Below are 22,623 nucleotides of genomic sequence, written 5' to 3'. Positions count from 1 at the left end.
CAACTCTCCTTTTCTCCCCCAACTCCAACAATTCTTTGATTCCATCAGGACCTACATTCCACTGATACTACAACCGTTTCCACATCCTTCCTTGTCTTCATGCCTTCCCTGTCCCTCTTTAGGAAACCTGACTGCATGGTCTATTATTATTCATTTATACCACCAACTCCCTTGCTCCTTTCTTCATTTGTACTTGCCTAGAAAAATCATCACCTGTTTAATTCCAATTCTTGGCCTTTTCCCCACATGTACCTGCACCTGTAACAGTATTAAATGACTGGAGAAGAATCATGCTGACTGATAACCACTTTACATTTATGACTACAAACTTCAATAGGCTCTTAGAACTGGCCAGCATTCCTACTACATTTTTCTAGTTCATTCAGTCTTTTATTCTCTTAGGGTACAATTGCATATCTTCTCTTCACTCTTCATCAACAGCCAGCACCTTCTGCCCCTTCCTCATTTTCAGCTGATGAACTGCTTAATACTTCACAGAGAAACAAGAAACAGCAGAAGAGAACTACCAAAAGCTGCTACCACATTTACCCAGTTGCCCTCACCTGGGATCATTTATTCTACCTTCTCTTCTGCTACTAGAGATGAACTGAGGCCAAGTTCTCTATAGGATCCCATTTTCTCTTGGCACTAAAACAAAAGTGACATTTTGTACCACACAACATTCCTTCACTTTGGAGCATTCCTGTCAGCATTTTAAATATACTGAAATTTCTCCCATGTTATTTAAAAACAAAACAAAACAAAACCTTCCTCTTTAACCCCTTTAGCTACTATCCCCATTTTTCTACTTTTCTTAAACAGTGATATTTGAAAAGATTAAATTTGCAGTCTACAATTCCTCTTTTCACATTTTCTCTGGAATCATCTTCCATCAGGCCTTTGCCTCTCTACTACATACAAACTGCTCTTTCAGGTCACCAGTGACTTCCCTCTTATTAAATCCAGTGACTAACTCTCAGACCTCATCTCACTAGATCAATCTGTAGAAACTGAGCTGTTAATCGCTTTCCTCTCCTTGGGCTCCAGGGCCCCACACTTCCCTGGTTTTTCTTACTTTACCTTCATTCCTCTCCAGTCTCCTTTCTTGTTTCTCCTGACCCTACAAAACTGAACACAGGAATACTTTAGGGCCCAGTCCTCAAATTTTTCTTTTCATCCATACTTACTCTATGGCTGATCTCATCCAGTTTCATGGTTTAAAGAATTATTTATACATGGATGGTATAAATAATATATTTATATTAACAACTTTAAATTATATATTTATAATAAACAACTGTAAACCTCTGGCTTGGACCTCTTCATGAACTCTAGGATCATTATCCAAGTACCTACTTAACATGTCCACTTGGATTTAATGGACATCTTTTAAAAAAAGTCCAAAATAAAAATGTTAGTCTTCCCTCATTAAATCTGTTCTTGCCTCAATCTTCCTCATCTCAGTCAATGGCTATGGTTACCCTTAATTCCTCTCTTTATCTATTTGGTTACCATATCTTCCCCACTTAGCAAATTCTGTCAGCTCTACCTTAAAAATATTTTCTTCAGATGGGAAACCTGATCACTTCTTACCACCTTTACTGCTACCACTCTAGCCACAGCTGCTCACTTTTGGGTTATTAAAATAGTTCCCTAACTGCTTTCCTGTTTTTCTTCCCTTGCCTAGTCTCCCTTTAAGTCTAGCCTCAACCTAGTAGACAGAGGAATCTTACTACTCCTCTGCTCAACACTTTTCAACAGCTTCCAATCTCAGAGTAAAAGCAAAAGTCTTTATAACCACTTACAAGGCAGAACACAAACTAGCTCTCCATTACCTCTTGATCCATCTCTTAGTTCTTTCCCTTTCTCATTCCACATGAGCTTTTACTGCTTCCCTCTAGTTTCTCAAACACACCAGACATGTTATTGCTTTCAGACTTCTGTAAAGCATGGTCTCTCATCTCCTTCAGTTCTCTGCACAATTATTACTTACTTGGGCCTTCCTGACCCCTCTATTTAAAATTACAACTGCCTCTGGCCTGCCGTATTCCTATCCTATACTTTCACTCTTTTCCACAGAATTTACCACCATGCTTTACACTATTTATTCATTTAGTGGTCTCCCCATACCCTGACACTAGATTATTAGCTCCATGTGAACAAGTATTCTTGTCCTTCTTCTCCAGTAGTATCTCTCCAATGCTAATTAAAGTAGGTATTCAGTAACTTTTTTTTTTAATGAAGTAAATTGTTCTCCCCTAAACTATCAAGTCTTTATTTCAAATCAAAGCCAAAGGCCACATATTTTGCTTTATATTTATATACATTTATCTTCAGCATCTAAGACAGCACTGACTAAACTGATGCATTATTATTTTTGTTAACTGGCAGTTGGGATGATGAATGTACATAAGGTAAGTTATATCGTCTATTAATGACTGCTTAGATTAAACTGATGGAATAGCAATATGTATTTTCATAGACATTACAGTAGTTGGAAAACTGTTGTCCTGTCACAATTCTTTAATCTATCATTGCAAAGTCTTAATTATAGAAGTGTTACCAGAATCAAAATCTTTTCAAATTTAAATCATTCAATCTTTTACATAGTGCTTTCAGCTCAGTTTTCCTCACATACACTAGGATAAAATAAATATTGGTTTAAATCTTAGGATTTTAAAAGCATTACTTAAAAATACATTAAGTACCTTGAAATGAACTTCATTCATTTAAGTACATGGGGTTACCATACTAATCACTGTCTATCCAATACTTCTTAACCTACTTTGAGCAAAATACCCCTTTGAGAAGATAATGGCCTCTTCTTAGAAATGACATATATGCACATATATTCAAATTCTTGCCTATAATTTAATGAGACCCAGAGTCTGCTAAAGCCTAAGGACATGCCATTAGGCTAATAATCAAATTAAGTAAAAATTACAATTAAAAAGATAGAATCCAGTAAAAGTCAGAACAATAACATTATATATTCAATGTCATTCTGATCCCATCCTCTTGGTGTTGAAATAGTACTTATTTTATATTCTTTTGCTCTTTACACAAATTAACTTCATCTGATATCTATATATCTGCTCATATAATTTGAAAATAAACTACTTGAATCACACATAATCAAATGCTAGTTTACCTTCCAATATATTACATGTGTAAGAAAAGCTTTTATATATATCCCATACTTTCAAGATAGAAAATGATCTTATTTTTAGTAAATAATCATTTAATTTTTAGTAATAAATAAGCCAAAGGATCCCAATTCAACAATATGTAATTTGTTTCATCTTTCTGGCTGACAAAACGTTTTCTATACAAAGCAAGAGTTTGTTACTAAGAAAATAAAGGAAAATACTGACAGAAAGTCTGCAAAGAGAGAAATTAGCAAATTAATAATTAATGCTGACCTGCAGCTGCATCCGCAAGTTGTGAGAAAGGGATTATCTGTGACATTCTCTGACTCTTCAAAAATGAAAAGAAATGTCTCCACAGTGCACTGGCAACTGCAGCAAGGTGGCGCTCTTTAGCTGATAATGAAGACTGTGCAACTAGGTCCACATTGTCCCTTTGAAGTTCCTGACACAATTGTTGATGCATACTCCTAAAAAGAAATAAAAATACAGCTAACACCCTTAACATGCTTACAAAAATCTTCCTAAAGTACATTTTGAGCTTTTTCCATTTATATCATACGAGAACCATTTTATTTAATTAAAACCTTTATGCCAAGACATTATGCATTTCTGGTTGTTTGATGGATGAATGATGGCATATTAAGCATCATAAAGTTAATGTTAATTACTAATGTCAACCATTAATTATATGCTTTTTAATATGTCAGATCCAAATGAGAAAGAGGCAGCTTCAGAATGAAGGTCTGCATTTTGCAACTCACACATGACAAGTGATTTTTACTTACAATCTAGACACGAGAACAATTTTTAAAACCATTTTCTCCTGAAGGCTTTAGGACACGGATGTACCAAGAGGAAGGTAAGTGTATCTGGCTTATGTGTGGTATTTTAAATTAAAATACTTCCCTTATTTGGAAGACACAGGCCTTGTGTAGTAGACAAAACTATGCTAGATACTATCTTAGTACTTTGGTCCCAAAAGATCCATAATCATTCTGACTTGGTAGGCAATAAACAATAAAAAGCTTTATAAAATAAAGCTTTATAAAATAATGAAACATAGTTCAATACTGCCTCAAATTCTGATTCATCACTTACTCACCTTTGCTGATTAATTCAACTGAAAATTTAGATATCTCTAGACCTTAATAGATACATATGCAGGAAATTGAGGTTATCAAAGAGAGCGAAATAGATCTTCTTAGTGATGTGGAATAGAAGGCATATATGCTGTGTACCCACTGATAATATGATTATTTAAAACTAAATGTACAACCATGCTATTATTCCTGTTTCTGTTTATGTTACTGCCAGATCAATTGAGTAGACATAAATGCATTGATATCATCCTTACATATGCTTTTTTTTCAATTATACAGAAAGTAGCAAAAAATAAGCAATGGAAATGAGGGAGAAGACTTCCCTTGACAGAGATAGCATTCCAATAAGAAAAATAATTAGTACTTTTAAAAAGATATTTGATTTTTTAAAAAGTTTAGGGGAAGTGGATACTTGAAAGAACTATACAAAACACAAAACTAGCACATGTATCTAACGCAATTCCTTTTATAAAAAGATCAAACTGGTTATAAGACCACATCTTAGAACATTTTGCATAACTACCCAAGAGTGAGTAATTTCTAAGTATAAACTGTATAACATTAGGGCCTTGCACCCCTTTACATTGGAATTCCTGGATAATTATGGTATGTTACTTAATAACTATCTGGAGTACTGAAAAAACAAGTACACAAGTACACAAATGGCTGAGGAAAGACTATATAGTAAGCAATTCTCATAAAAGCTAACCAAATATCTGCTTATGTCCTCTCTGTGTAAAAACCTGCCTGAGATGCTTTCAACTTGAACTAGTGGCTAGAGAACCATTTCAGGTCCTTTGTCTTAGAGATAAATAACAAACCACTAAAATCTATTTGACAACTAACTCAACGGCCTATATCAGCATAGCAAAGTTCAGAGTGCATTTCTACACAGTGGATCCAAGTATAATAATACCACCATTTCTACTACCCTTTATAGCTTTTTCAAAGTATATTCATTTCAAAAGACAATAAATAACTTATGGTACTTGAGTAGGATGGATTTTGCTCACCATTTCTAAAGAAGCCATTTTATTTACTAACTAAAACCTGTTCCTTAGGAAGGAGTAACATTTCTGATCAACCTCTATATATGTGCTAGAAATTCTTTAAATTAAAAATCTGAACTACTCTATGAGATGGGTATAATTAATCCTCTTTATGGATGATGAAGCTAACAGCTGGTAAGTTAAATATGTCCAAAGGTCACATGGCTAGAAAGGGCTAGTCCCGTCACCTGAACTTAAATCTAACTCTGAAGCCCACTTTTCTTTTACACACTAAGACATGCACCATTATGCACCTACACATACCTAAGTTTTAAATGAATTAAACATTGATAAATTATCTTCTCTTTCTACTTAGGTTACAGAAATTTAATCCCAGCACTTGGGAGGCCAAGGCAGGTGGATCACTTGAGGCCAGGAATTCAAGACCAACCTGAACAACATGGTGAAATCTCATCTCTACTAAAAACAAAAAAATTAGCCAGGCATGGTGGTACAGGCTTGTAATTCCAGCTACTTGGGAGGCTGAGGTAGGAGAATTGCTTGAACCCAGGAGGTGGAGGTTGCAGTGAGCCGAGATATTGCCACTGCCCTCCAACTTGGGTGACAGAGTGAGACTGTCTCAAAAAAAAAAAAAAAAAGGCCAGGCATAGTGGCTCATGTCTGTAATAGAGACCATCCTGGCTAGCACAATGAAACCTGGTCTCTACTAAAAAAAAAAAAAAAATTAGCTGGGCCTGGTGGCACGTGCCTGTAATTCCAGCTACTCGGGAGGCTGAAGGAGAATTACTTGAACCAGGGAGGCAAAGGTTGCAGTGAGACGAGATAGTGCTACTACACTCCAGTCTGGGCGACAGATTGAGACTCCATCTCAAAAAAAAAAAAATAGTAAGATAAAGAAATTTCAGAAAGCCTAAGAAAAGGGGCTGGAGAAGTCATATGTAGCTTTGTCTTTTGAAGGACCAGGAGCAACACCAGAATTCTACTATTAAAAAAGACTGTAAGAAAAGATACTAGAAAACATGCATTCAAGGCAATAATGAGAAAGGTCAACAAATGTGCACCACCTTTGACCTCTCTAGAACAAAATGTTGAGGTACCAAGGAGTATACCACAGAGCTAATGTGGGGATATGATTCAAACTTCTGAATACATTAGGTTAATAAAACAAAAGGCTGAGTGTGGTGGCTTGTATCTGTAATCCCAACATTTTGGGAGGCCAAGGCGGGTGGACTGCCTGAGCTCAGGAGTTTGACACTGGCCTGGGCAACATGGTGAAACCCCGTCTCTACTAAAAATACAAAAAACTAGCTGGGCATGATGATGCGTACCTGTAGTCCCAGCTTCTCAAGATGCTGAAGCTGGAGGATTGCTTGAACCCAGGAGGCGGAGGTTGTTGCAGTGAGCTGAGATTGCACCACTGCACTCTAGCCTGGGCAACAGTGAGACTCTGTCTCCAAAAAAAAATAATAATAATAATAAAAGAATAAATAAAATCATTGTGAGGTAAAAAATTTAAAGCTACACATTATATCCTCCAAGACGGAGTTAAAATAGCAAAGATAAGTTTCAATTAAGGGTAAGATACTGACCACAAACCACATTTGTTTTGGACATGTACATCCACTTAGTGTTTTTGGATTTGAAAAAGAAGCTAATATCCCTGGGAATATGGAGAATGCTTTCTGCTCAATGGTTTGAATGTTCAAGCTTTTTCAGTCTAGATAAGAAGAATGATTATCCACTATTTTAAACCAGAACAAAGTTGATTAAAACCTTATAATAACAATTTATTTAAATATGAAAAAAATCAGTGAGTGACAAATGCAAGAAATGCTGAGGGTGTACTGTAATGGAAGTCTGAAGGAAGAACCAAATTTCTGCACAATAGCCAAATAGCTAGAAATACCCCTTGCAGTCACAGGTAATTTTTAAAATCATGTTTTGATCAGAAAACTAATTATAAAGACTACTGAAAAATAAATTTATTATATTAGATGTGACCACTCCATATCTGTTATAGGTACATTTACAAAAATCCAAATATTAAAAGAAACTCTGTCACTAGAGGTAACAATGTTAAAGAAAACACAAAACATATTTGAAATATTATAAAGAATGTAACATACTTCTAGGTGATGGCTGTTTTATGAGGCATTATCTACCTTCTTCAACAAACAGTAGAAATATGAAAGTAGATTTTTTGCATAAAAGGAAAAAATGTGATTTCTGGTCAGAAACTAAAAGACATAACCCAAGGATGTAGGATCTCCCATTACTTGGCAATTGTTTTATTTGAATAAAGATAGATTTCATGTTAACATCAGTTTGGAAATATACACATGTGGAAATACACACATGTAACCAGCTCTCTTACATTATAAAAGATACAATATGGTATGGTAGAAAATAAATTTGCTGAATGTCAAGTTATTTAAATTGCAGCTCTCATGGTAGAAATAACAGCCACATCCAGCATTTATTGGTATTTACTATGAGGCCAGCACCATGCAAAGTGTTTTATAAACACTGTTTCTCATCCTATGAGGCAGACATTGTGAAGACCACATAAAATAACATTCTGAAAAGTTTTTAGAAGCCTATCATTACACTATATAAACACCCACACTTTCACATACTGATTATCCAGGTGTCTTTACACTTTTATTTTAGCTCAGTTATCCTGTCTCCTTTGGCTTTCCTCATTATCTTCAAGTACTTTCCTGATTCTTTTATCTGACTGCTCTTTTGCCCCACTTTCCAATATTGCCTGTTTTTATCTGTGTTATTTCTTGCTTTGACTTCATATGTTCACCTATCCATTTTGCCCCCACCTCTCTACTCCCACACAGATACCTTATCCCCACAGACACACAAATTTATTGAGACATCTATCATATGAAAGGCATGGAACCCTGTATCTGAAACTTCTACCTACCAGCCTGGTCTCTGAGTTTCTGCTCCTCCCTAGTAACTTAGGCAGACTTCTGCGAACATGTACTGGACCACTGCTTATAGGTTTTGCTTCTAATCTTGGCATACCATTTTTCTCCTGTAACTGTCATAGAATAAGGTATGACATCCTATATATTACTTTCCTAGGATTCATAGTGGTATATAAATATTTCTAATTTATGATCCCTCAAAGTTTAAAGAAAATTAAAGTTGTCTATTGATGGACTTTGCATCACAAGGAAAAAGCATAATATAATAAATGGGACCAATAAGGACTAACAGCAATAATTGAATTCCTCTTTTAACTCTACTGTAAACATGGCAACTTAAAAAAAAATCTGTATTAGTGAAAAATACAACGGAAAGTTTTAAGTTAAAAAGTTGCTCCAAACCACTATGAGTAATTATTACAAGTATCTTATTAATCTAACTGATGGAAAACTAAATGGGAATTGGCACACTCTATAACCATTTTTAGCTTCAGCCAAATTCACTAAAAAACTTTAGCCACTGAATCCTCTTGTCATACTTGTTTATATCTGTGAAACAAGGCTTACTCTGCCTTACTATCCAGGAAGAATATAACTAACTAAGGAAATGGCATTATCAGAAAAACCAAAACCAAAAAAAAAAAAAAAAACCAGTAGAAGGTACCCTAAAAATAATCTAATCCAATCTTACCTTCAAAAATTAAGAAACAGGCCGGGTGCGGTGGCTGACACCTGTAATCCCAGCACTTTGGGAGGCCGAGGCGGGTGGATCACGAGGTCAAGAAATCAAGACCATCCTGGTCAACATGGTGAAACCCCATCTCTACTAAAAATGCAAAAATTAGCTGGGCGTGGTGGCGCGTGCCTGTAATCCCAGCTACTCGGGAGGCTGAGGCAGGAGAATTGTTGGAACCCAGGAGGCGGAGGTTGCAGTGAGCCGAGATCGCGCCATTGCACTCCAGCCTGGGTAACAAGAGCGAAACTCCGTCTCAAAAAAAAAAAAAAAAAAAAAACAATTAAGAAACAACAAACAGCTTCCAGGTATGAAGAGACTTCTACAAAGCCTCACTATGGGATAATGGTAGCTTCAATCCTGAGCCCCAATCCTGTGCATGCCCAAATTATCAGGGAGAAGCAACAAGCCAGAAACCACGCTGGCAAGTAACAACTCAGGCATACTCTGCAATGCCTCTATGTAATAGACGCCCCAGTACATCCATATGTCTGTGCATATGTGGAGGAGGGGATGAGTAAGCAGTAGATGAATGAATAAATGAATGAATGAATGAATATGTGAAATCAAGGCAAAGAGTTTGTTGACTGTTTTGAACGATAAAGCACAGCAGTGGCAATGATGCTTACTGTCACTTATAATTACAGAGAAAAGTAAGGCCTCCTTGAGATGTAAGAAGAAATACTCAAATGCTCTCATCTAAAACAGAAAAGATCAGCTTGTGACTCTGGAAAACTAGTAAGCCTCGGTTTTTCATCTGTTAAATGGAAATAATGCCCTACTATCCTCTTTGGAGCTGCTAAAGCATTAAAATTACAGCACTTAGGTAAAAATACTTTGTAGACAAGACATGTGCATGGAAGTGATTATCAAAGGATAGGTAAGGACTGGTTAGGTGAAAAGGACGAAAGTAAAAGCACAAAGGTATACAAAATCAATTCACTTACTCTCTAATTCAACACATACAGCATATGTTCTAGGCAGTAGGGAGACAAAACTAGCAATTAGACAAAGTCTCTGCCTTCTGGAATTTATATTCTAATGAGACAGATTATTAAACATACAAACATGTAATACCTCAACTTGTGAGCTTCATGAATAAAAAAGAAATAGCATGGAGATGATGATTGATAGGAGCTAGTATTTCAAGTAGGACGATCAGGAAACACCTTTTAAGAAGGTGACACTTGGGGTTTTTGGCAGGCTACTCAGGGACAAAAATGGCTATGGCTAGCGATTCCTACCTGCGCTACTACATAAGGCACAAGGGCAAGTTTGGGCACAAGTTTCTGGAGTTCGAATTTCAGCTAGATGGAAAGCTTACATATGCCAACAACAGCAATTACAAAAATGATGTCATGATCAAAAAAGAGGCTTATATGCATAAGAGTGTAATGGAAGAACTGAAGAGAATTATTGATGACTGAAATTACAAAAGAAGATGATGCTTTGTGACCTCCCAACAGGGTTGGACAACAGGAACTTTAAATTGTAATTGGAGATGAGCATATATCTTTTGCCATATCAAAAATAGGTTCTCTTATTGCTGTAAATCAGTGAAAGGATCCTGAAGGCCTTCATGGTACATGAAGGGATTCACAAACAGTGTGGTATTACCATTAGATAGTATTACCTTTAGTCAAGTGCCAGTAACTATAGCATTGATAAGGAACTGTAGTATTGATAAAGAATAATGTAACTATACATTTGTGTAATCTAAGTATAGTATTGATAAGGAAAATGCAACTATCGTATTGATAAGGAACAGGTCATGGAGGATCACGTTATCTCAAAAAGTTAGAGCCACAAGTAAAAAGTGTTTAAGGTAGCTGGAACTAAGAGAAAACCAATTTATATACCCAACATATATATTCCTCATGGTTTGTTCCCAGATAACCTAATGCTTGTAAGGATTGCCTCATACATTTATACATCTAAACATCCTCTTTAATTGCACAATGCTAATATTACAATCCTAGCTGACTGAAATATTTTCATTAAAAAACCCAACCTATTGAGTATGTGCAGTGTGACAAATATATATAACTACTCATCACATCATAGTACACAGATATATAGACATGTCTATACATATGTATATCCATATCTATACATTTTGCCAACACTTGAGTGTTATGCTCTCATCTAATAAGTGTGAGCATGGGCAGATATACCCATAAGCATCAGCGCTGACCCACAGCATCAGCTTCACCTATAAGCATCAACATTATGACCAACAGGTTATAGTCCTGAAGTTAACACACACACACACACAAAAATCAAATAAAACTTAACATGCTGGATGTTAAAATTTAAGTTTTACAGCATCACAAGATGCCTTCAAGGAAATAGGTGAGGCAAAGACCACAATTAAGGCTTGGGTGCATCCTTTGGCATTATAATTATAAGGAATCACAGACAAGACAGATATCATCATAGCTCAGCAATTTCTCAAAGAACAGGAGAATGATCATCATCTGATTGTGACAACTTGCACTCCTTTATTCAGTTAGGGCTCCCATTTCCAGGAACTCACACTCCAAATTTAAAAGGTAATAGATGAGTGTAAAGGAGGGAGAGATTACAGGCTGCATACGAAGCTAGTCAGTCTCCAAGTTTGTCTACTACCAGAAATATCATGTGGGTAAGACCACTAGTTAAGGTCCAGAATGTTAAGGTCCAGGATCTTTGTCCTTGGGGTTAAAGGCACTCAGAGGTGAGATCATCTCTGTAAACAATCTCACGACGAAATGTACATGCCTTATAAAATATGTGAAGTTGTCATACTGGTCTATGAGATTTCAAATACAATTCTCTTCCACTTAAAATATAAATGGATAGGGTATAATGGAGAAAGCACACATGCACTGGATCTTATACAAAATGTTATGTATCGAATTCTCATAGAAGAAAAAAGAATGGGCTGGGGGGTGGGAGGGCAGTTAGGAATTGGTGACCAAAAAAAAAAAATCAGAAATATATAACAATGTGAACAGAATATTTATGGAATATGCCCTCATTTTCATTTTGGAAGAGACCACCGATCTAACTTAGCAGCACTGGAGCCAATAATTACTGTGATATTAAACACACCTCACAATCTTTTTCTTCTTCCTCTCAATCCTCTCCCATCCTCCATCTCTATCTCTGTCTTGCTTTGGCTATTATTCTACTGTTTGCTGAAACCTGTGTAATTTTTAAAACAGGGCCACAAATTCTTTGACACTTCTTGATTCTGAGAGATTTTGTGACTGCTCTGACCAATATAGCACAGCACACATGACAGTATGTGGCTATACTATGGTTTGGTAATAAAAGGCCATAAAGCTTCTGACTTGTTTGCTGGGAAATACCCACTTTTAGAGTCCTGAAATGGCAAGTAGGAAATCCAATGACCCTGAGAATACCCTCTTCAAGAGGCCACAGGCAGCACTCAGGTCAGCAGTTCCAGCTAAGCTTATCCATCAGCCATTCTAGCTCAGACACTAGATGTGTTACTGAAGAAGCCATCTAGGAACTGGATCCTCCAGCTTTAGCTGTTCTAGTCTCAGCCTTTAGAGTTACTCAATGACACTGAATTACAGTTACTCCCAGGTGCTGAATCATTCTAGGCTTAGCTCTACCTAGACATGGTAGAGCAGGTAAGAGCTGCCCTTAGGTTTTCAAAGTCCTGACCTATAGAATCTGTAAGCATAATGTAACGGCTGCTGTTGTGGTGTTTTACCCCACTATGTTTTGACAGTTTATTATGCTCTAAAGGGCATATATCAAGCACTGTGTAGGATTTAGAGATTCAAAGACGAAAAAGATGCAGACCTGACCTAAAGGAATTCACACTTGGGAAGGTTGGGGTGGGAGGAACAAAGAATTTTATTAGAAATATAACCACAGGGTAGTATCTACAACAGTGCAAAGGCAGACTTAGACAAAATAGCTGTTTTAAGTCTCCTAGAAGCCATTCCCAACAATCTAAGAAATTCTGGACTGGCTTTAAGACAAATGAATTTCAGAGATAAGGGTAATTTGAAGAAAAACTACTTTATTTTTCTACCTACCAGCACAGAACACCTGTATCAAACATATGCTGAGACATTTTATGTATATTATCATATTTATTCTCAATAAATTTTATTCAGTTCTTGTTGCTTTCAAAAGTTTCATTTTAGTTATCCAAGGTATTATGTTTATAAACCTATGGAGACCACCTTTTAAAGCTACTTAATAAAACTATCCTCTAAAACCTAGCTTAGCTCTCACCATCACAGAAGTCTTTTCTGAAAACAGTAGTACATAGTCACTGCTACCCTCTAATGACAACTGCAATAATTCTACATTTTACATATGTTTAGTTGCTATATGCTATGTGGGGTAGTGTGCTTTGTTTCAAAAAGAAATTTGGAATCATTTTATTAAAAGTAAAGAGCCAAAGATTTTTGAGGTCAACTATTCCACAGTAAGCAAGCTAGGGCTGAATTCCATTTGTGAGCATTTTTCCTAATTGGTGATAATAAATTTCTATAAATAAAGGGTCTAATGGTAATGCTGACTGATTATTAACTACATCAACCAAATTTTCCTGTCACAGTGAAATATGCCCTATAATTTACCTTAATGGACTATGTATATCAATAAATATTGAAAATATCCAGTTTTACCCCCCTCCATTTAAATCAAATCCAATTCTATGTGAACAGATTGTACCAATGTATAGTTACAATAGCTAATGCATTGGAAAAAGGAATGTTCTTTGATAAATACTTTTTCTAAAACCTTGTAAGCATTCTGCATCCTCAATATTTCTCCGACACTAAAAAAATGCAGTAAATCATACAACCAGAGACTAGTGACCATTGCCAATTGTGTTAATGGATCTAAAATCCTAATCATCAGCTCCAATAGTGACTTGCTTTTTAGGATTTCAAAACTCAGTCGAGTAAGAGTCAAAAGTACCTAGGGTTATTTTTAAAAATTTTTCTTCATCAAAAATATAACCAAATTCTAATACAAATAAGAATCTAGTCACCATTGTAATATAGTGCTGAACCTGCAGTACCTACATAACCTTTAGAAATCTGTAAATTCCTTGAAATTATGTGTAAAGTTTTGTGTATACATAAATGTATATAAATCCCACCGCCTTTCTTCTACTTTCTACCACTTTCTAAATATCTCTAAGTACAAGCTCAATGCCTCCTTTCAATTTCTCTCCCTGACTCCTCTCTGCCTTTATTGATCTCCTCACTCTGTGCCTCTACTGTCCTCAACAATCCAACTGTAATCTCATGTACAAAATGCACTAACTTAGGAGGAATGCTTAATATAAATTTTATGTAGAAAAAGGAGTGAATAGTCAATGTTTAAGATCAATGATGAAAATCATCAAAAAGTATAAGCTTGTTTAGAATAATCTCATATTTACCAGAAAATAAATTTCTTAATTTTAAATTATGGTTTTCCAGATGCTTAGTTTCATACCATACACATTCTCTATAGAGATGCTACTTACCACTTTTACTGTAGTTTTTTAAAAGGGAGGAAAAGATAGAGGGGGGGAAAAGTTTTCCTAAATGATTATCCATTGAGTCAATGATCTGTGGGGTTTATTATAAAGCTCCATTATTAGGGCTGAGAGCCTCAAAGCCTTTTATTATAGCACTAATTTCTTTTTGCAAGGCTTCAGTAAATGAACCGATTTATCTGGTTCTGCATGCTTAGGGCTTGATACATGCTATTTGTACATGACAGGTTTCATCTGCATAGCACCATTGATAACATTTATCTGCACATCAAAAAAGCTCATCTCTGATGAAAAAAAAATCCATGTATATGCTGGGATAAGAAATGTTAAAGTGGTGAGTAAAAGATCTGTGATACCTCAAAATGGAACAAAACTACAAAAAGATCACCAATTCAGTACGAATGTGCAACAGTGCTATAGGAGCAGACGCAATGTCAAAAAAGGAAGAACTGAAAATATACTTGTTTACACTGATAAAGAAGTAGGGCTTTGTTATCATCCTGTGAATTTTAACTAGAAATTGGAAAATTAAATTTACTTTCAAATAAGACAAGGTTTTATAAAGCTTTATGAATAAAGCAAAAATAGTTCAAAAATCTTAAAACTACCCATTGTTTATAACTGCCAGGAGAAATTAACCCCTGAAAGTTACTTTTATGGGAATAAAATGCTTAGACTGACAGTTGTCGTAGTTCAAAATTAAGACCTCGATAAAGCTTTAAGTCCTTATAAGAAAGTAACTTTAAAAAAACACAGAGAAAAAAGGATAACCAAAATGTAAACCTGCTTTCCTTTCAGAAACAATAATCAACTTAAAACATCTGTGTAAAAGATTCTGAAAGGTGGACACAGCCTATATATTTGAATAATAATGTAATAATAAAGTATTTCCAACAGATAATATATAACACACTCTTTTGAGAAAAATCAGTGTTTTTGAAGAAGGTATACACTGAGTTAAAGAGCTTGTTCTTATAATTCATTATCTTTCAGAACATGTGGTTACATTAGGCTCCAGTCATCTCTTACTCTTACTCTTCCCAGCATCTGGTAATATAGACAGTGGAGCTAATTTTCTGTCATTCAGGAAGAACTGCTGGATCACTAAACTAGTATCATCATCACCTCTGAAACACAGTAAAAATCACTGTTAGAACCAATAGTTTATTAGAACGAACCCACCATCAACAATGTCAACTCTGCCTGGTCGTGTTAACAGGAAAATGTTTTACGAGTTCTACCACTAGGCATCAATTTAACTTCCAGCACCACTTACGCTGTAAAACCGTGAATGTAATTTATATGGTGACCCGCGTGTGTGGGAAGCAATATCTAGGTGAAACTTCTCACATTCTGACAAAATGCTTTGATTTGCACCATTCAGATGATTGAGCAAAAAGAGTTTAAGCAATCACCACCAACAGCCTTTATCTCCAAATGCACTAAAAATTTATTACTCGATGAGTGCAACCTATTGCTGTAGAGCTTAGATTGATAGAAATGATTGGATAAATATTACATTTTCAACTGGTACACATCTTGTCCATTAGGTTTAAATATTGGACAAACTATGTGTTTAAGATAAACATCAGTCTTAGCTGATTCCCTCACACAGTACTTTTTGAAAGCCTACAAATGTTTCCATAGTAACATTTTTGTGCTTACATATAGCTGAGGACACATGTTCATTGTCAATTAGGAGAAAGTAAATCAAGAGACTGCTATATTCTTCTTATAACAATATACCTTTGTCTTTTACTTAGCACTTAACATAGATGACAATATTTACGAATATTTTGCTGTGTACTAAACAATTGAGTAAAATCACTCAAGCTGGAAAGGACATAAATAGAGCTCACCCACCTATCCTAAATAACAGTTTACTACTCAGGCCTTCCTAGGAATTTTAAACTAGCACAGATTTCATACAGATGGCTTTTCCAGAAGCTACTCCTGTGCACTAACAGAAGGGTGTTTACCTGGCAACCTCTCTATCCACTTGCCTGAGATCACATACCTTTAAAGATGGCAATGGATGTTTCAGATACATATAGAGAGAGCAAAGCTGCCAAGACTGCTGCAACACAACTTTTAAAAATCCTTTCTAGCATTATGGGAGGGATCCTACGCATATAACCTTCAATGCCTTTCGGCTCCTGAGCTACTACCTTAGCCTTGACTAATCTGATTAACACAGTACTACTTTCTACTGTTTTCTAATTTGGTTTGATTAGACACTGTAGAGTAAACAATATAATCTACAGTTTGGTGATGAAAAAAATGGACTCAGAGGTTAAGTAACTTGACCACTAAGTAACAGAAATGGAATTATAACCCAGGTGTATCTGACTCCAAAGCATTTTTCACTATAAACCATCTTTGTTCAAGATTTAACTGTAATAATTAAAATCTTATACTTGAAGGTTTAAAAGAGTACCTGATAAAATAGTAAAATAAGACTAAAGTCCACATTGGATTATTTATAAGAGGTGTATCTTTTAATACCCTTAATCACCAACCTTTATTCATTAATGAACTATACTACTAATCAAGATATCATCAGGTAAGATGACTACTGGTCATTAATGTTGGCAGCCAGGTTCTTTTCCTTAAGGTTTCCACTTGTTTTTATGCATTTTGTCTGCCACATCAATAAAATAATTGCTTTGTACAAAAAGGATATAAAACAAAAACTTACTACTTAGAAACACAAAGCTTTTTGTCATTGCACTACTAGAAAAGATTTAAGCACTTAACTTGGAATTCCTAGCAAGATCTTTTAAGCTGTTTTTCTTATCTTGTTCTTCAAAATTCGAAACTAGAAAATCCCACTTGACTAGAAAGGCAAAAAAAGGATGTTGTCCCTTCTAGGGTTAACAGATGCTTTTTGTAAGATTTTAGGTAAGATTAACCTTTTGTTCACAATAGGACTGGTTATTGGTGTTTTCTTTCTTTTTTTTTTTTTTTTTAACCGTCTTTAACTCAGGTAAAAATCAATATAGAGCGAGACAAAGGGCTCTAGAGGGTATGGTTACACCAGCTTTTGGTTTGGCTCCTGCACAATTCTACAACATGCTGAGGCTAGGAAGGATTAGCCTGCTTGTGTTGAGTAAACCGATGATACTCAATAAACAGTTTCTGTTGTAAACCCCTTAGGACGTGCAAAGCCACACTAGTTGGCAATAGACCAGATAAGCTGCAGAACCAGCTGTAATCTCATTTAGACCTGAGCTGATCCTCCTGTCCTTTCATTCCACAGGATCAAAGCAAACCACTGAGGAGGCAGCTGTATTATAGCAGCTCTGCTTGCTGGATGCAGCAAACATTTCATAAATTCCACTCCTTGAAGCAAGTCTCTACCTAATCTACCCAGAGCTGGGACAATCAATGAATTTCTGAATTCATTAGACTGATTATTACAGGGTAACCATTTTTTCTTTTGAGAAATATGATGATTGTATGCCAACTTTACAAAGCAGCTGATACTTCTGACCATCTCTTTTTTCTGGAAGGGCCTAAGTTTCCCCCCACAATATTGAATAAAAGTGGTTTAAAACTACTTAGCTCATTCTATTTAATGCATATTACCAAGTAAACAATATATGATGCTAAGTTTCTCCAGAGGTAGTAGCTGACTACCACTTAAATGCAGCCAAACTTTAACAGTGGCCCATACTTTCTATGTTCAATGACACAGTGAGGAATGCCAAACCCTACTGATAACATAGCAACACAGATTGGCTAAAACATGCTCTGAAAAAATTTATGGAAAAAGTTTCTGTAGTTTGTTAAATAATATTATTTAGCATGTATCTGGTACTTTTTTCCCATAAAACAGAATACAATTTTCAAAGTGTTCCAAAGTATTAAGTATTTCCAAGTAAGTCAATCATTTCATCCCCGTGCCTCCCCTTCAATAGAACTGACATCTTAGTATCTCATTTTACTGGGAATTCCTTTCAGTAGAAACCAAAATTTCAAGTTATGAATCTTCAGAAAACATTTACTATCCCTATGGTTAATATAATATTAATTGGATGTACAATGGACACTGAAGAGGCACCACATCACAGATCACTGTAAATACTGAATGTGAAAGTAATGAAACCCAAAACAGAAGCACAGAGCTTTAAAACATTAGCGTTATAAAAGAATTAACTAGGGCCAGGCACAGTGGCTCATGCTTGTAATCCCAACACTTTAGGAGGCCAAGGCAAAAGGATTACTTGAGCCCAGGAGTTCAAGTCTAGCCTTGGCAATATAGTGAGACCCTACCTCTAAAAAAATTAGGGGGCATGGTGTGCACCTGTAGTCCCAGCTACTTGGGAGGCTGAGGTGGGAGGACCACTTGAGCCAGGGAGGTCGAGCCTGCAGTGAGCCATGATTGTGCTGTTGCACTCCAGCCTGGGCTATAAAGTGAGATTCAGTGTCAAAAAAACCAAAAACAACACAAAAGCTACAATTTATTACTGAATGTCAACTGAGAGAAGCCTCAGAGAACATCTAGCCAGAGAACTGGCAAAATATTTTTTGTAAATATTTGGGCTTTGAGAGCCACGTACAGTGTCACGTATTATTTCTTTAAGAGACGTGGTTAAGCATATAAGTCTCACTGTTGTCCAGACTAAGTTGCTGGGTCTACAGGTGCCATGTGTGGCTCACATTCTTCCTGTTGTTTTATAAATCTTTAAAAATGTAAAAAATATTCTAAGCTCTATGGCTATACAATAATAGGCTATGGGCAAGATTTGGCCAACAGTGCCTCATTGTGCCAATCTTTTCTAGTCTAAACTAATCATTTTTCAGATGACACTACAACTTTCAGAAACATGAATTGTTCTGCATAACTAAGCAGCACGTGTCAGCATCAGAATTTAGCTCTCCTGAGTCCCACTGTGTCTCTCTACTGTTTTCTAATATTTATCCCAACACTAATATTTATCCCAACACTACTTTTCTTAGAAAATGGTGTGAAGATTCTACTGTAATTCAGAAACACTTGAAAAAGCAACAATGAAAATGACAAAACAGTTGTAAAGGAAGAATGCCTGTGACCCATCAATGCAGACAGCATACAAAAATGACCATACATTAGCTGACCCAATCATTTCCAAGCTAACAAATGCCACATTTAACAATGATTCACCTTCCCTCCAATCCCTTCTTCAGACATAAAAGGGTCCCATTTAACATAATCACCTAATAACAGCAAAAGTGATAAATATGGAAACCTTAACTCTTCTATTTGCAAAATCCAGATCTTTGTAATAATAACCCCACAATAGGAAACTGCAAAACTGTGTAATTATACTTTAATTGTATTGTGAGGCATGCATTAATCACAAAGTTTAAGTACCAAGGATAGAATTATAATAATTCTGTAAAACAAATTTAAGCTAGCTAAGTAGGTCAGAACCACTAACATGCAACAGGAGACCTCTGGGAATTTATCAGTTAATGGCTATTTATGTGCAAATGAGTGCCCTCCAACCCTCCAAAATCCTGTGTAGCTGAAGGGTATTTCTGTTAACCAGGAGCACTGCTTAACTGTAGAGGCATAAATTAAAGCATTTTATTGAAATGATTTTTAATTTCTCTACTTTCCTTTTCCACATTCCCTCCTACCTCTTTCCAGAAGCACAATTTACAACACATATTTAACAAGGAAAGAAAAAGGTTGCTGGGGAAGTATTCAAATCTGATTTCTCCTGAACCCCGCATGTACACACACACACACACACACACACACACACACACAGACGTTCAGTAAAATTAAAGGAAAACATGTCTCACATTAAATTTTAAAACTTCAATATAAGCACTAAATTAACACATCTTTTACAATGAACTATATAATAAAACAAAATTCTGTTTTATGTTCTTATATTCTTATCACACAGAAAACAAAGAAATTCAATGGTGTTTGTATCTATCATAATTCTTATCAGAACAGTCAATATACCTATCAAAGGTATATTTAGACAAGTCGGGAAAGACTTTTCCTTCTGTTTAAAAAAAATCTCTAAGTGTCTCATTTCTGATTCACCTTAAAAGAAAATGAAACATTTGGATGTTTATTGAAAGTGGTAAAAGAAAGGAAGAATACAAATTTTCAGTACGATCTAAATATGGTTAAAAGAGATCCCTGAACGCCCATTATAAGAACCATATCAAATGTACTCAGTACAAAGGTGGCATAAAATGAAGTACTGTCCAACTCTTAGATTTTAGGTAGAATAACAGTTATCTAAAATTACTGTTTTTAACGATTTAATATAGTGGTAATTTAAAAGTTTTAGATTATGCTAACACTCCCTTGGAACTCTTTATTTCCCATCATTAACTGAAGTAAAATATAACCTAATGCTAAGTTAAAGACAAGTAAAGGCCAAATTAATCATATATCTTTAAAATTATAATACTTTTTAATGTAGTGAAACCTCAGCACTCTAAGCTAGTCAAAAAACTAAAATGTTCATAAGAATTCTCTATTTTAAACATACAGGTCCTAAAACTTTGTGGTCGGTCAACTCTCTTTCAAAAAGATTTTAATGTTCCACTCATTTTTTCCATAATTGAGTTTTCCAGGGTTGTAAGTAAATTATAGCACAGCAAATGATTCTATCAAGTTGGCTTCTGATTAGTTTGCTACATATCACTCCTGGATTCAGAGAGTAATGGTTGAAGGAATCAAGTGCTCCTCTGGACAATTATGTTTGCATACGAAATAGGGAACAGAAGTCTCTGGCCAAATGCTGTATGTTACACTTAAATGTACAAAACATGTAAGTCATAGGAATTAAGATACACTTCTGGCCTAAAAACATAATTTTATTACAACTATTTGCTTTAAACAAAATCACATAAATGTAACCATTTCTTAAAGGCCATCACCCTATTTCAAAAGGGAACTCTCAGAAGCTGTAAAACGGGTGCTCACTTGAGGCTCTCCTCTCTCTTTGGTCAGGGGAAATGCAATGTTGTGGTCACATCAGTCTTCCAGTCACAGGAAGATTCTAAGTGAGATCTCTGAGTACCAAGCACTGAACTAGGGCTTAATTAACCCTGTTCAGAAAAAATAGGACCTTCTCTTACTGAAAAGACAATAGATAAACAGTCAACTGGCTGAAGGAGTACAATTAAGAGGTATGTCTCATATTTGGACTATCCCCTCCAAAATCTCGTAACATTACACATGAAAAGAACTCTGCGAGCATATAGAAGTCATTGAAAATTACCAACCTCTGCATTTATATGGCTGAAACTGAAGAAAGAACGAGATGATATTAAAGTGTTTTTATATCTTTAGGGTGATGAGGTCAAGAGCACCAATGAGAGAAATCTCAGACCACAGGAATAGTAAAACATTGTTATCAGTAGTTAAAAATAAGTAAAAGATGTATTTAAGAATAAGAAGCTATTAGGTCTAAGTCATAATTCCTAAATTTCCTAATTGCTTTAAATGTTGGTTAAATATTATTGTCTGACTACATACAGGACCAACCTGAGTTATCAGATCATTCCTTTCCTTTATTCCCTTTATCACTCAGTCCCAGTCATGACTTCAAAACTAATGTACTGTCCTAAGTTTATCTATTTTTAAAAATTACTTTGGCATTTTTGTATTATTAGCTTTTATTACCAAAATGATTTCCTACCTAGTTTCCTTGCTTAAAGTTCTCTTTCAATTCATTGGGCATATTACTGCCAGAACCAACTATATAATCATCATTCAACAGATTATGTCATGTAGTTTTAGCTGGATACCTAAGTGTTGAAGTTATAATTATGAATAAGGCAAATTCTCTATCCTCAAAAAGTATCAGTCTGGTGAAGGAGATATTTCAAGTGGTAAATTTTCTGGGAGATACAAATCTGAACAAAGGCAAACAAGAGGGACAACACTTGCCCTCCTGGGGAGCCTGGAAACCCTTCACAGGGGAAACTGCGTATTTCACTTACACCTGAAAGGAAATAAACTTTCCAGGTAGAAAAGAGATTAAAGAGTATTTCAAGCACAGGGATAAAGAGAAAAGAAACCGTAAAGTCTTTCTCTCAAGGATCTTATGATTCAGGAGAAGAGACTAGCATATGGAGGGTATAAAGAACTGCTCTGGTCACATCCCTCTACTTAAAACCTATAGTCCTTGATTTCCTCCTCACCCAAGTCT

General features: G+C 35.6%; 1 protein-coding gene across 3 annotated transcripts in view; it reads right to left on the bottom strand.

Moving 5' to 3' along the window:
- Positions 1 to 22,623, bottom strand: part of MMS22L (MMS22 like, DNA repair protein) — a 148,609-nt gene that overhangs the window by 52,247 nt on the left and 73,739 nt on the right. For all 3 annotated transcript variants that reach the window (XM_064360823.1, XM_012444264.3, XM_012444265.2), the window contains exon 15: positions 3,423 to 3,616. In XM_064360823.1, the coding sequence (XP_064216893.1) occupies positions 3,423 to 3,616 (194 nt within the window). The remainder of the gene's footprint in view (positions 1 to 3,422; positions 3,617 to 22,623) is intronic.

The sequence above is a fragment of the Aotus nancymaae genome, unplaced genomic scaffold (assembly GCF_030222135.1).
Source record: "Aotus nancymaae isolate 86718 unplaced genomic scaffold, 86718_ANA_hifiasm-v0.15.2.pri h1tg000040l, whole genome shotgun sequence".
Lineage (NCBI taxonomy): Eukaryota > Metazoa > Chordata > Mammalia > Primates > Aotidae > Aotus > Aotus nancymaae.
This window is presented reverse-complemented; position numbering and strand designations above follow the sequence as displayed.